General features: G+C 36.4%; 7 gene segments (V, D, J or C); all 7 read right to left on the reverse strand.

Annotated features, from left to right (window-relative positions):
- Window positions 1–14,539, reverse strand: part of LOC101179288 — a 405,302-nt gene extending 390,763 nt beyond the window's left edge. Inside the window, 2 exon segments of the V gene segment in view lie at window positions 13,940–14,223; window positions 14,424–14,539. Coding sequence covers window positions 13,940–14,223; window positions 14,424–14,469 — 330 coding nt within the window.
- The window catches only part of LOC101176513, a 651,183-nt gene that overhangs the window by 447,416 nt on the left and 189,150 nt on the right, over window positions 1–14,617 (reverse strand).
- The window catches only part of LOC101179412, a 494,982-nt gene that overhangs the window by 416,063 nt on the left and 64,302 nt on the right, over window positions 1–14,617 (reverse strand).
- LOC101179644 overlaps window positions 1–14,617 on the reverse strand; it is a 632,337-nt gene that overhangs the window by 399,682 nt on the left and 218,038 nt on the right.
- Window positions 1–14,617, reverse strand: part of LOC101175986 — a 711,545-nt gene that overhangs the window by 392,828 nt on the left and 304,100 nt on the right.
- LOC101179325 overlaps window positions 1–14,617 on the reverse strand; it is a 406,822-nt gene that overhangs the window by 379,440 nt on the left and 12,765 nt on the right.
- The window catches only part of LOC101176608, a 472,474-nt gene that overhangs the window by 378,599 nt on the left and 79,258 nt on the right, over window positions 1–14,617 (reverse strand).

Consider the following 14,617-nt stretch of genomic DNA (forward strand, 5'->3'; position numbering starts at 1 on the left):
TGTGTCTCAGGTAGTTTGTATGTAGCCCCCACTACAGTCCTGGGCAATGCAGTACTCAGCACAGAAGTACTCAGCGTGATGTTCCAATGGGCTGAGGGTTTCCTCAGGAGGAAGGAGTTTTCATTCTTCCTAAATTCAGCCTCAAAACCATTGATTCCTGAAACAACCCTATATCCTGATACGTACTTCAGGAGAAGCTGGAGTCCTTTACTGGGTTATTGCACATATCAGAAAAGATATGTTGGAACAGAAGAGCAATAATTGTTGCACCTCAGCTCCAGAGGGGCTCCTTCAGAGACACCGACATGAACGTCAGGCTGGGTCACAGACTGGGCACTGGTTTTTCCTACAATGCCAATGCTATGTCAGTGAACTCAGCTAACACAAAAAGTCTGTATTCAGAGTCAAATAGACAATGCTCTATTTGTGGACAAGAGAGTAAAATGGAACGATACCCACTTGGGAACAGGAGTACCCCAGGCATCAGGACACACAATGAGATCTAGCCAAGCACTGAGGGTGCAGCATGCACCTTTCCAGGAGATTCCCCACAGACACAATCTGACCACGGGGTAACTTGAATCCAGGTTGAAACTAAGGAGAAACGGCAGGGATTTAGATTTCCTCTTCTTAGGGATCTTGTAGAAACTGCTAGTAAGAGATGCACTCTTGACAAACTTGCCTGCCTCTGGTGTCTGAGATTCTTTATACATCGCTGTCTAAAAGAATGCTCAGTCAGAAAGGACACCTCTTTAACCTGTAGAGAAGGAAGAAGCTTATTCTAATCTTTTACAGAAAAGCCATTTCCAATTTAGGCAACAACGCCCTCCAGGGGCCAGATGGAGGGCTAAAGAGAAATTCACAATTTTTGTGAACTTCCTCCACATCCTTCCTGCCCTTCTAGTGTTGAATTTCAAAAATTTATGATAATGTACAAAGGAGGATTTACGTTTGTAAGCCTGAAACTTACAAGATGGAGGATTTTTAAAAGAATAACATAAAAATAAGAATAAAACTGGGTACAAAAATAATTTTAGATGAGAAATAAAATCACAACAAACTATAAATTTTAAAACACAAATACCATAAATATAAAATTCAGAAATGTACATATTTTCTTACTTTTTTATCTGACACACTTCTATAATAATTTATTTTTAAATTTTTAAATTTTCAATTTTTGTAGGTACATAGTGTATATATTTTGGGGGCACACGAGCCGTTTTGATACAGGCATGCAATGTGAAATAATCACATCATGAAGAATGGGGTATTCATCTCCTTAAGCACTTATCCTTTGTGTTACAAACCATCCAGTTACATTTTTAGTGTTTTCTGTACATTATTTTAAAATTCACAATTAAATTACTTTTGACTATAGTCACTCTGTTATGCTATCAAATAATAGGTCTTACTCATTCTTTCTACATTTTTGTACTCATTAACCATCCCCACCTCCCCCCTCATTCCCCCACTACTCTTCCCAGCCTCTGCCAACCATCCTTCTACTCTCTATGTCCATGAGTTCAATCGTTTTGATTTTCAGATCCCACAAATAAATGAGAAAATGCAATGTTTGTCTTTCTGTGCCTGGCTTATGTCACTTAACATAATGGGCTCCAATTCCGTCTAGGTTCTTGCAAATGACGGGATCTCATTCTTTTTTATGGCTGAATAATACTCCATTGTGTACATGTACCACACTTTATTTATTCATTCATCTGTTGATGGACACTTAGATTGCTTCCAAATCTTAGCTGTTGTAAAGAGTGCTGCAACAAACAGGAGTGCAGATACCTCTTCAATATATTGATTTCCTTTCTTCTGGGTATATAACCAGCAGTGGGATTGCTGGATCTTATGGTAGCTCAGGTTTTAGTTTTTTGAGGAAACTCCATACTGTTCTCCACAGTGGTTATACTAATTTACACTCCTACTAACAGTGTACAAGGGTTCCCTTTTCTCCACGTCCTTGCCAGCATTAATATTTTTTGTTTTTATATTTTTCGGTTCCATACTTCTTAATTGACCTCATATGACAATGAATTTGTAATATTTCCTATATAGAGAAAATAAGATAATGCAGTCTTTACTCCAAACATGTTTGATCAATTTTTTTAATTCACAGTGCATTGTGCTAATGTCATGTAAATTTTTAGGAATATAGTCAAATTTGAGAAAGTTACTGTGTGCTATAAGACTTCACTACATTTCAAGTTTTCTTATTCTGTAATAAATCCTAAGTATTATGAACTGATGACACTCATTAACTAGTTTATTAAGTCTTATTAGCTTTCCGTTGCTGTATAACAAATTGCCATGGACATAGCAACTTAGAATACCACCTATTAATTATCTGACAGTTTCTGTAAGGCACAGCTGAGCTGGATCTCATAAAGCTGTAATCAAAGAGTCAGCTAAGGTCAGAGTCTTGTCTGAGGCTTGGGAGTCCTCTTCCAAGCTCATTTAGTTATTGGCAGAATTCATTTTCTTGTAGCTGTAGAACACATGGCAGCTTGACTCCTCTAGCAGGAGGCTCTCTGCTCAGAAGCCTAAGCCTTTTAAAAGTCTAACCCTTTTAAACAGCCCATTTGATTGGATAGGGTCCATCAAGGATAATCTCCCTCTTGATGAACTCAAAGGAAACTAATTAGGGACTTTAATTACATGAGCAAAATCCCTTCACCTTTGCCATATGACCTAATTACAGGAGTGATATTCATCAAATTCTAGGGCCTGCCAACAATCAAGGGAGGAGATCATACAAGACGTGTACACCGGAGGGCAGGTATCTTGGGTACCATCTTAGAATTCTGCCTGCCACAGCTGTTAATGTTCTCATTGTATTGGTGTAGTAAGAGTGTTACTTTATCTTTATAAATGTAATAAACATTTTGTGACCAATTAGAAAGAAGTTAATAAAAACCTTAATGATTGGGCAAGGTCTTTTCCTGCCAAAGGAAAAATATAACCAAAGATAAGGAATCCAGTTTAGATAGCATAGAGTGTACAGATACTGCAGTGGTGGGCAATGAAACTAGCAAACTCTATCAGAGGCCAGGCACAGTGGCTCACACCTGTAATCCCAGCACTTTGGGGGCTGAAGTGGGAAGACTGCTTGAGCCCAGGAGTTTGAGACAAGCTTGGGTAACATGGCGAAGCCTCATCTGTATTAAAAATACAAAAATTAGCTGGGCATGGTGGCACCTGTAGTCCCAGCTACTCAGGAGGCTGAGGCAGGAGGTTCACTTGAGCCGGGAGGCAAAGGTTGCAGTGAGCCATTGTACTCCAGCCTGGGCAACAGAGCAAGTCTCGGTCTCAAAAAAGGAACAAAAAGGCATATCAGAGCCAGTTAGGGAGGTAGAATACAATTTTAAATACTGGAAAGTTGCTGACAATAGACTCTCATGATGTTAAGTTAAGGAAACAAAGATTTGTGAATGGATCATTAGCAAAGGAAAGGCTAAATAGTGTAATGTAAAGGAGAATTAGTAGCAAACATTTTTGTTCAAGCCTGTGAAATCTTTCTAGCTAACATCTAAATATACAATAAAGTAACTGTGAGTCATGTAAATAAATCCAACTAATTCCAAATTAAATGCATCCCTAATTCAAATTCACTTTAGCTGGGTTCCAAATAAACTTATGGTCACTTTGTCACCACCTGACACAAGTAGAATTGTAATAGAGGGGAAGTTGGAGTAGGAAAGCAAAGGTCTTAACTAATTGTGGTTAAAATATCTTACTTTTAGAAAAATATGCAACATATATGACAATGTGAGCATAGTGCTAGTCTTTCCTAGAGCCTTGAAAGTTACCTGTTCAAGAAAGAGACCCTGAAGCTTAAGCTTCACTAACTTTACATTAAATCTTTCTCCAATCATAAAGAAAGTAGTTTGGAATTATTTATCAGCTATGTGTCTTATAGAGAATATCTTACCTAATATAAAAAGCTAATATGTTACTAATTTTAGAAAATTTAACTTTAGAGATGTTAAGTTAAATTACTTAAGTCTCAATGCTTTTAAGAGACAATGCAGGATTTAGAACCCAAGTCTATATAACTCCAGAGCCTAGTCTTATCATCTGTAGTCTACTCAGGCTGCTTAAATGATAATTGAAGCCTTTTGAGTAGATTAAATTTCCCATGGACAGTGTTCAGGTTGAGTAGAGAAGAGGGCCTACAGCAGTAGGAATGGTGATAATATGAGATGGTCAAAGAATAACGTAAAAAAAAAGAATAACATAAAAAAGAAATTGCAAAGGAGCTTCCAGAACTTGGATTTAAAAATAAGAGTAAATAATACTCCAAACATCCTTGTTTCAATAGAAAAATCACACATCATATCAAGAACATGGAAGATCTCAAAATGAATGAGAAAACGTAATCAACACACACGAACACCTAGATGACCCAAGTGTTAAAATTATCTGACAAGAGTTTTAAAATAGGCATCATTTTCAAATGCTTCAACAAGCAATTATAAACATGTTCAAAGTAAATTTTTAAAGTACAATGTCTCAGCAAAGAAATAGAAGATAGAAAATGAAACAAATGAACATTTTAGAACTGAAAGTAAAATAACTGAAATTAAAAACTCGGTGGATAAGCTCAACATCAGAATGGATAGGTCAGAGAAAAGAACCAGTGAACTAGAAAGCAGAAAAAGAGAAATTGTCCAGCTGAGCAACAGAGAGAAAATAGACTGAAAAAGATGATCAGAGCCTCAGATGTCTGTAGTTCTATAATAAAAGTCTTAATATTTTTGTTATCAGAATTCTATATGAAGTATAAAAAGAAAATAGAGCTAAAAAAGTTCTCAAAGAAATAATGGCTGAAAACTTCCGAATTTGTGAAGTCATAAACCTACAGATACAGGAGGCTGAGAGCATCCTTTTCAGAATATACCTAAAAAAATTATGTCAATACACATCGTAATGAAATCTGAAAATCAAAAAAAGAACAAATCTTGAAAGCAGCCTAAAAAAATGGCAACTTACCCAAGGGAAATAAACAATTCCAATGACAGTATATTTCTCAGTAGAAACCAGGGAGACCAGAAGGAAGTGGCCAGATATTTTTCAAGTGCTAAGAGAGAACTGTCAATCAGAATTATATACATATACAATTATCATTCAGGAGTGAAGTGAAATCATGACATTCTCCAATAAAAGAAAACTTAAAAAAAATTGTCACCAGCAGACCTACCCTTAAAAAAATGTCTAAAGGAGCTCTCTAACCATGAACAAAATGATTTAAAAGAACCTCGGGACATCAGGAAATAAAAAGAACAAAATAACCAAAAATATGGGCAAACACAGTTTGCTTTCCTTTTCCTTGTGAGTATCTTCAATTATGGTTGATGGATCAAGCAAAAATAATAACACTGTCTGATAAGGTTCTAAATATATATTGGGGAAAACATAAAGAAAACTGTATTATGAATTAGTGAGGACAACTGAATGTAAAGGGAGACAATGTTTTTATACTTCATTTAAATTGGTGGAATGACATCACCAATAGACAACTGTGTTATCTGTTTATAATAGCCATTAGAGCAAACACTGAAGAAAGCTACACAAAAATACACATCCAAGGCATTATAGGTAAATTGAATGGAATTTTAGAAAATGTCAAATAATCCACAAGAAGTTAGGAGATAAAACACAGGGAAATAAAAAACAGAACAAACAAACAAAAATAATTAAATGGAAGATTAATCCCTAAAATATAAATTACATTAAATGCAAATGATGTACGTATACCAATTAAGATACAGAGACTGGTGTACACACAGCAATGAAAAGAGAGTTAAAATACAGAGAAAATGAAAAGAGTGGAAATATGATCCAACTACAGCTGTTTACGAAAACCTCATTTCTAACTTAATGACATAGGGGTAGGCATGTTGAAAGTAAAATATAGGCCGGGCGCGGTGGCTCACACCTGTAATCCTAGCACTTTGGGAGGCCAAGTCCGGCGGATCATGAGGTCAGGAGATCAAGACCATCCTGGCTAACACGGTGAAACCCCATCTCTTCTAAAAATACAAAAAATTAGCCGGGCATGGTGGCGGGCGCCTGTAGTCCCAGCTACTCGGGAGGCTGAGGCAGGAGAATGGTGTGAATTCGGGAGGTGGAGCTTGCAGTGAGCCAAGATCCCGCCACTGCACTCCAGCCTGGGTGACTGAGCAAGACTCCGTCTCAAAAAAAAAAAAGAAAGAAAGAAAGAAAGTAAAATATATATCATGCAAACATTAATCAAAGGAAAGTCAAAATAATTATATCGATATCAGGTAAAGTAGACTTCTGAGCAAAGCAAATTACCAGACAGAAGAGACAAAAAGGAACATTATATATTGTTGAAAGGATCAGTCTATCAAGAAGGCACAGCAATGCTAAATGTGTATACACCAACCAAAAGAGCTGAAAAATACGTGGAAGAAAAACTCATAGTAATGAAAGAAGAAATACGTGATTCTAGAATTATACTTGGAAACTTCAACACCCCACTCTCAGTAACTAATAGAACAGCTTGCCAGAAAATTAGCAAGGACACAGAAGAACACAACAACTCTGCTAACCAACAGGATCTAATAGCCATCTATAGAACATGGCACCTACCAATGGCAGAATAAACAATCTTTTCAAATGCCTGTAGAACATATACCAAGTAAGCCATATCTTAGGCCACAAAACAAACCTCAGAAAATTAAATGTAAAAGAACTGAAATAATAAAGACTATGTTCTATAACCACAATGGAATACAACTATAAGTGAATATCAGAAAGATAGCAGAAAAATCTCCAAATATTTGAAAATTAAACAACATACTTCCTAATAATCCAAGGATCAAAGAAGTCTCAAGGGAAATCAATTATACACTGAACCTAGTGGAAATGGAAATACAACATACCAAAATTTGTAGGACATAGTCAAAGCAGCATTGAGAGAAAACGTATATCCCTAAATGCAAATATTAGAAATGAAAAAAAGTATCCAATCAAAAATCTAAGTTCCCACCTCAAGAACCAAGAAAAAGAAGGAAAAAATTAACCCAAAGCAAGTTTAAAGAAGGAAGTGATCAAGATAAAAGCAGAAATCAATAGAACTGAAAACAGAAAACAATTGAAAAAAAAAAACTAAACAGCCATTTTTAAAAAGATGGGTAAAACTGACAAACTTGTAGTAAAACAAAGAAAAAAGGACAAATTACTAATATTAGGAATGAAACAGGGAATGTTATTACAGACCCTGCAGACATAAAAAGGACATTTAGCAAAAACTAAGGAAATAGGAATAAAGTGTGGGCTTTAGTTAATTTAAAAAAGAAAAAACGAAAATGTTTAACATCATTGGCTATTAGAAATATGCAAAGTAAAACTACAATGATTACTCCATACCTCTTAGAGTTGCTAAAATATTAACCAATGACAACACAAAATGCTAGCAGAAATGTGGAGAAATTAGATTACTCAGACATTGCTGGTGGGAATGCAAGACAGTACAGCAATCTAGAAAATATTTTGGCGATTTCTTATAAAACTAAATATACACTTACTCCATGACTCAGTAATTGTACTACTTGGTATATATTCCAGAGTATGAAGACTCACCTTCATACAAAAACCTGTACATGAACGCTTATACCAGCTTTAATCATAATAGCTCAAAACTGGAAACAACCCAAATGTCCTTCATTAAGTGAATGATTAAACAAACTGGCATATCTATACTACGAAATTCTACTCAGCAATGAAAAGGAATGAAATATTAATATACACAACAACCTGTATGAATCTCCAGATAATTATGCAGAGTGAAAAAATAAATCCCAACATGTTCATAAACATCCTGAGTGATTCCATTTATATAGCATTCTTGAAATGATAAAATTATGGAAATTGAGAACAAATTAGTGGTTGCCAGGGGTTAAATAGTAGGTGGTGGCATAATGGAAGTTGCTATTGCTATAAAAGAGAAACATGAGGATCCTTGTAGAGATAGAAATGTTCTGTATCTTGACTATACCGGCATACATATTCTGGCTGTAATCATATCACTGTTTTGCAAGATAATATATTATTAGAGGAAACTGGATAAAAGGTACATGGAAAATCGCTATATTACAATCCATGTGTGTTGAAGACAGCTGCAAAACTGAGAATTCTCCAAAATAACTTCCATGTAGGAAACTGTTTATAACATGATAAGAAATAAAGATGTGATAACTTGAAGCATACATTTTTATTAAAACTCAATAGTAACCTCTGCATTTGTTTAGAACTTAGGCCAACAAAATATTTTTTATCATTAACATTGTTTAGAATTCCTGGCATATGGTAATAAAAATCAGATTGGCTATTAATCATTTTTATATTGTTTTTGAAAAGCTCTCTAAAGCACCCCATTATTACCTGCAACTGGGGCAAACAACTCCCATTGGCTGACCTTTGGTATGCTTCTACTAATGACAATTTCTGGGGTGTAAGTCATTGAGTTGATGGCAAAGTCAAACACAGTCATACCTGTGAGATATTGCTGATTATAGACCACCATAATAAGGTGAGTCACGCAAACTTTTTGGTTTCTCAGTCCTTATAAAAACTATGTTTACACTACACCGTAGTTTATTAAGTGGACAATAGCACTATGAAAAACAATGTACATACATTAATTAAGATGTACTTTATTACTAAAAAATGCTAACAATCATCTGATTCTTCAGCAAGTCATAATCTTTTTGTTGGTGGAGGGTCTTTCCTTGATGTTGGTGGATGCTGACTGATCAGGATGTGATTGCTGAAGGTTGGGGTGACTATAGCAATTTCTTAAAATAAGACAACAATGAAGTTTGCTGCATCAATTAATACTTCCTTTCATGAAAGATTTCTCTGTAGCCTGCAATACTGTTTGATGGCATTTTACCCATGTAGAACTTCTTTTAAAATTTGTGTCAAGCCTCTAAAACCCTGCTATGGCTTTATCAACTAAGTTTATATAATATTCTAAATCCTTCGTTGTTATCTTAACAATGTTCACAGCATCTTCACCAGGAGTAGATTCCATCTCAAGAAACTACTTTTTTTGCTCACCCATAAAAAGAAACTCCTTATTTGTTAGTTTTATCATGAGATTGAAGCAATTCAATCACATCTCCAGGTTCCACTTCTAATTCTAGTTCTCCTACTATCTACCATTATATTTTGATTATCATTTTGATCTTTTAAAACTGACATTTAAAAATTCTGAGCTCCAGAGGGCACCTCAAGAGCCTTTCAACTCATTTACTGCCTCCAGGAAAGAAAACAACTTAACCATGCCAAAGGCATGATTTCCTCCCATTCTTAAAAGCTTTCTACAGCAGTGTCCTAGATAGTTAAAATAAACAAGAACCATCAATATCATTTCAAAATTATTTCAGTTACTTATTTCACTGAAGTATTTACTCCTGCAGTTACTTACTCCACTGAAGTCTTGAACCTTTCAAAGTCATCTATGAGCATTGGAACCACCTTCTTCCAAACTCTTGTTAATCTTGATATTTTGACCTTCTTCCATGAGTTACAAATGTTCTTAATGGTATCATGTAGAAGATTTTCAATTTACTTTGCTGAGATCCATCAGAGGAATTACTATCTATGGCAGTTATGGCCTCGTAAAATGCATTTCTTAAATAGTAAGACTTGAAAGCCAAAATTATTCCTTGATCCATGGGCTGCAGAATGGATGTTACATTTGCAGGCAAGAAAACATTAATCCCCTTGTACATCTCCATCAGAACTCTTGGGTGACCAAGTGCATTGTTAATCAGCAGTACTATTTTGAAAGGAACCTTTTCCTGAGGAGTAGATCTCAACATTGGGCTTAAAATATTCAGTAAACCATGCTATAAACAGATGTGCTGTCATCCATGCTTTGTTGTTCCGTTTATAGAGCACAGGCAGAGTACGCTTAGCATAATTCTTAAGGGCCCTAGAATTTTCAGAATGGTAAATGAGCATTGGCTTTAATTTAAAGTCATCAGCTGCATTAGCACCTAACAAGAGAGTCAGCCTGTCCTTTGAAGTTTTGAAGTCAGGCATTGACTTCCTCTCTCTAGCTATGAAAGTCTTACATGGCATCTTCTTCCAATAGAAAGCTGTTTTGTCTACAGTGAAAATCTGTTGTTTAGTGTAGCCACCTTCATCAGTGGTCTTAGTTAGATCTTCTGGATAACTTGCTGCAGCTTCTACATCAGCACTTCCTGCGTCGCCTTGCACATTTATGTCATGATGATTTCATTTCTTAAACCTCAGGAAACAACCTCTTGTAGCTTCAAAGTTTCCTTTGGCAGCTTCCTCACCTCTATCACCGTTCACAGAATTGAAGAGAGTTAGGGCCTTGCTGTGTGCGTTAAGCTTTGGCTTAAGGGAATATTGTAACCGGTTTGATATTTTATCCAGAACACTAAAACTTTCTCCATATCAGCAGTAAGGCTGTTTGACTTTCTTATCAATTATGTGTTTACCTGGAGTAGCACTTTTAATTTTCTTCAATAAATTTTCCTTTGCATTCACAACTTGGCTGTTTAGTTCAAGAGGTCTGTCAGCTTATTGATTGAGTTTTGACATGCTTTTCTCACTAAGCTTAATCATTTCTAGCTTTTGACTTAAAATGAGAGTCCCATCATGGTGGTTCATGCCTATAATCCCAGCTGTTTGGGAGGCAAAGGCAGGAGAATTGCTTGAGCCCAGGAGTTTGCGACCAGCCTGGGCAACATAGTGAGACCCCATCTCCACAAAAAGAAAAATAAATAACGTGAGAGAAATGCAACTCTTCCTTTCACTTGAACAGTTAGAAGTCATTGTAGGGTTATTAATTAGCCAATTTTCAATATTGTTATGTCTTAGGGAATAGAAAGGCCTGCGGAGAGAGAAAGAGAGGGGCAAACAGTCACTTGGTGGAGAAGTCAGAACACACACAAAAGATTTATTAAGTTCACTGTATCCTACAAGTGGTTCTCTCTGCCTGCAGCTCTTCTTAGCAGGAACCTTAACTTTGCTATTGCGATCTTTCCGACATATCTCAATGTAACTATTTTCTCAGAGAAGCCTTCTCTGACCGCCAACAGCATAATCCCCACCCTGCCAAAGTAAACACAATTTTATGATCTTTCATATCCATTTTTAAAATTTATTGTCCTTATCATGTGTTGAAGTTATATATTTGTTTGAATTGCTTTATTGCATGTATATATCTTCCCTGTTAAATTGTAACTGTTCACTGCTGTATTGCCAACAGCAAAGTGTTTGCCTACCTAAGATGCTGTTACCACATGTGTAGGAGAAAGTAACTTCTTTCAACTTCTATCAAATGTGAACTCACATTTATTCTTCCAATGTAGTTCATTAATTTTCATTAACAGTAGAAGTTCATTTATATTATGGAATATAATAGCTATTAAAGTAGCACTAATCAAGCCCCCTTTTTCATGACTATATCCAATTTTATTTTTAATTTTTTTACAATTTCAACTTTTATTTTAGGTTTGAGGGTATATGTGCAGGTCTGTTACATGGGTATATTGCATGACACTGAGGTATGGGGTATGAATGATCCTGTCACTCAGGTAGTGAGCATAGTATCCGATAGGTAGTTTTTCAGTCCTACCCTCGTCAGGTATCTATTGTTCCCATTTTTATGTCCTTGTGTACCCAATGCTGAGCTCCCACTTATAAGTGAGAAAACGTGGTATTTGGTTTTTCTGTTTCTGCATTAATTCACTTAGAAATTTGGCCTCTAGGTGCATCCATGTTGCTGCAAATGCCATGAGTTCATTCTTTTTTGTAGCTGCATAGTATTCCATGGTGTATATGTGCCACATTTTCTTTATTCAATCCACATTTGACAGGTACTTAGGTTGATTCCATGTCCTTGCTTTTGTGAATAGCACTGCAATGAACATGTGAGTACATGTGTCTTTTTGGTAGAATGATTTCTTTTCCTTTGGATATATACCTAGTAATGGGATTGCTGGGTTGAATGGTAGATCTATTTTAAGTTTTTTGTGAAATCTCCAAACTGCTCCGCAAACTGTTCACAGTGGCTGAACTAATTTACATCCCCATCAACAGGGTATGTGTTCCTTTTTCTCCATAGCCTGGCCAGCATCTGTTATTTTTTGACTTTTTAATAATAGCCATTCTGACTGATGTGAGATGGTATCTCATTGTGGTTTTGATTTGCATTCCTCTGATGATTAGTGATGATGAGAATTGTTTTCATAAATTTGTTGGCCACTCGGATATGTCTTCTTTTGAGAAGTATCTGTTCTTGTCCTTTGTCCATCTTTTAATGAGGTTATCTGTGTTGTTCTTATTGACTTGTTTAAGTTGCTTGTAGATTCTGGATATAAGACCTTTGTTGGATGCATAGTGTGCAAATATTATCTCACGTTCTGGAGGTTGTCTGTTTACTCTGTTGATAGTTTCTTCTGCTAGGCAGAAGCTCCTTATTTAGGTCCCTCTTGTCAATTTTTATTTTTGTTGCAATTATTGCTTTTGGGGACTTAAGCCAAAAATCCTTTGCCAAGACTGATGTCAAGAAGGGCATTTCCTAGGTTTTTTTCTGAAATTTTGATAGTTTGAGGTCTTACTGTAAATCTTTTGTTTTTAATTACTTACCCATGAGTTGGTTTGTAATGCCAAGAAAGAAAGCAGCTTGGTAGCTCAGATATGGCAGAGGTTGTGAATGCAAACTCCTCATCACAAAATATGGAGCCTGAATATTTAGTAAAAGAAATAGATGAGAGGAAGAACCTGTTGATAAGAAAATCTTCCAGGAAGGCCAAGATATCTGTTTGGAGTCTCAAGCTTTTATTGATGACAGAGTTTGGGACATAAATATTGAGAACTGGGCTTTACATCAGTGCATCTCTGTGACTTATCGAAGAAATACTATCTGATTGATGTAGGCTTCAATGACCTATCTGAATGGAGGACAAGCTGCCCTCCAGCTTTAACATTCCTTATGGCGATTCATTAATTTTTTATGTGCAAAGTGACTCTTATGGTGAAGTGAGAACTTGGCAGGGAAGAAAAATTCAGTGTCTTTACAAGGGATCTGTGGAGATAAGTGAAGACCACCTAAATGAAAAAAGCAAAGGCAATTTATTCAGAGCTTGCTATACCAAAGGAGTCAGCTACCGTCCCTTGTGTTTGGCAGAGACTTAAAGATAGGCAGAGGAGTAGGGAAGCTTTAGAGTGGAAGAAAACTAACAAAGCTTCAGGTGTGCCCTGGTTGGAGGCTCTTGCATGGGGAAGATATAAGCAGGCTAACCCAAAGCGAGGTATCCTATGTGATTGGTTAGATGTGCATATTTAGCTTTCTCTGGTACTTCCTACGTTGAATAAACCTCAGAAAATTATGCCGTGTGAGAGAAGCCATACACAAAGGCCAGTAACCACTGTATTATTCCATTTATATGAAATGTACAGAATAGGAAAATCCATAGAGACTGAAAACAGGTTGGTGGCAGCCAGGGGCTGGGAGGAGGGTGGGCAAGGTAACTGCTTAATGGACATGTGGTTACCTTTTGAGATGTTAAAAAGTTTTTGAAACTACAGAGATAAAAGCTGCACAACATTGTGAATACACTAAATATCACTTAATTGATCACTTTAAAAGACTGAACTTTAAGGCATGTAAATTAATTGAAATAAAACTATTATTTATATTAAATTGATAAAAATCTAAAGATCAGAGAATTCATAGTTTAACTTCAGATTATTACATCAAGTTTTGTGTATTTAATTGCTTCGATGTGGAGACAGTGTCAATTTAGAAGACCTCTTAATGCAAAAACATTTCTCAGTCTCAAGATAAAACATGCGGTTAGAGCCCCAACTATAGAGTTTGGGTATTGGTTGCAGGTGCCTGTTGTGCACTGTGTCTCACAGCACAGAGGTAGGTGGCTGAGTCACCAGGCTGAGAAGCTGCGATGTATAAAGTACTACGTCCTGATGATTTATCCAGCGAGGCATTAAGTCTTCCACTTGTTTGCTCTCTCTGACTTGACTGAATAATCAACAGAGATGTGAGACCTTTCCCAGGGTCCTGCCTAAACCACTGGAGGTTGTAAATAGCACTATCAGTGAAACTGCAGTTGAGAACCAAGTTGTCTCCTTCTGGGACACTCAGAGCTGCAGGAATCTGTGTCACCTCCTGTTTGCTGCTCACCCCTGTTCAGAAAAAGAGCAATAGACTGGTTAGTGGCTGATGATTCCTTAGAAATTACTTTTCAGTTTATTTTTTCAATTTCCACAGAAACTCCCAGTAAACCATACAGGCATAACAACTCCCTTTCTTTCTCCCATTTTCCTGGGAGAAATGTCCTGGAGTCAGCCTGCTCTTTGCTCATTTCCAGTTCCCTCTAACTCACATTGCAGCTGCAGCCAAAGGATGAGCAGGCCCAAGAGGGTCTCCATTCCTTCTGTCACTTAGACTCACTGAGAACTGAAATCTTATGTCTGAAATATGGAGAACGGCTCACAAGATAAATACTCTGCTTTGCTATCTCAAATGTTCAAACATTTCTACAGGAAACACAGAGTTGGCCCAGCCAATCTGAAACAA

Source organism: Nomascus leucogenys, chromosome 22a (genome assembly GCF_006542625.1).
Source record: "Nomascus leucogenys isolate Asia chromosome 22a, Asia_NLE_v1, whole genome shotgun sequence".
In the NCBI taxonomy this organism is placed as follows: domain Eukaryota; kingdom Metazoa; phylum Chordata; class Mammalia; order Primates; family Hylobatidae; genus Nomascus; species Nomascus leucogenys.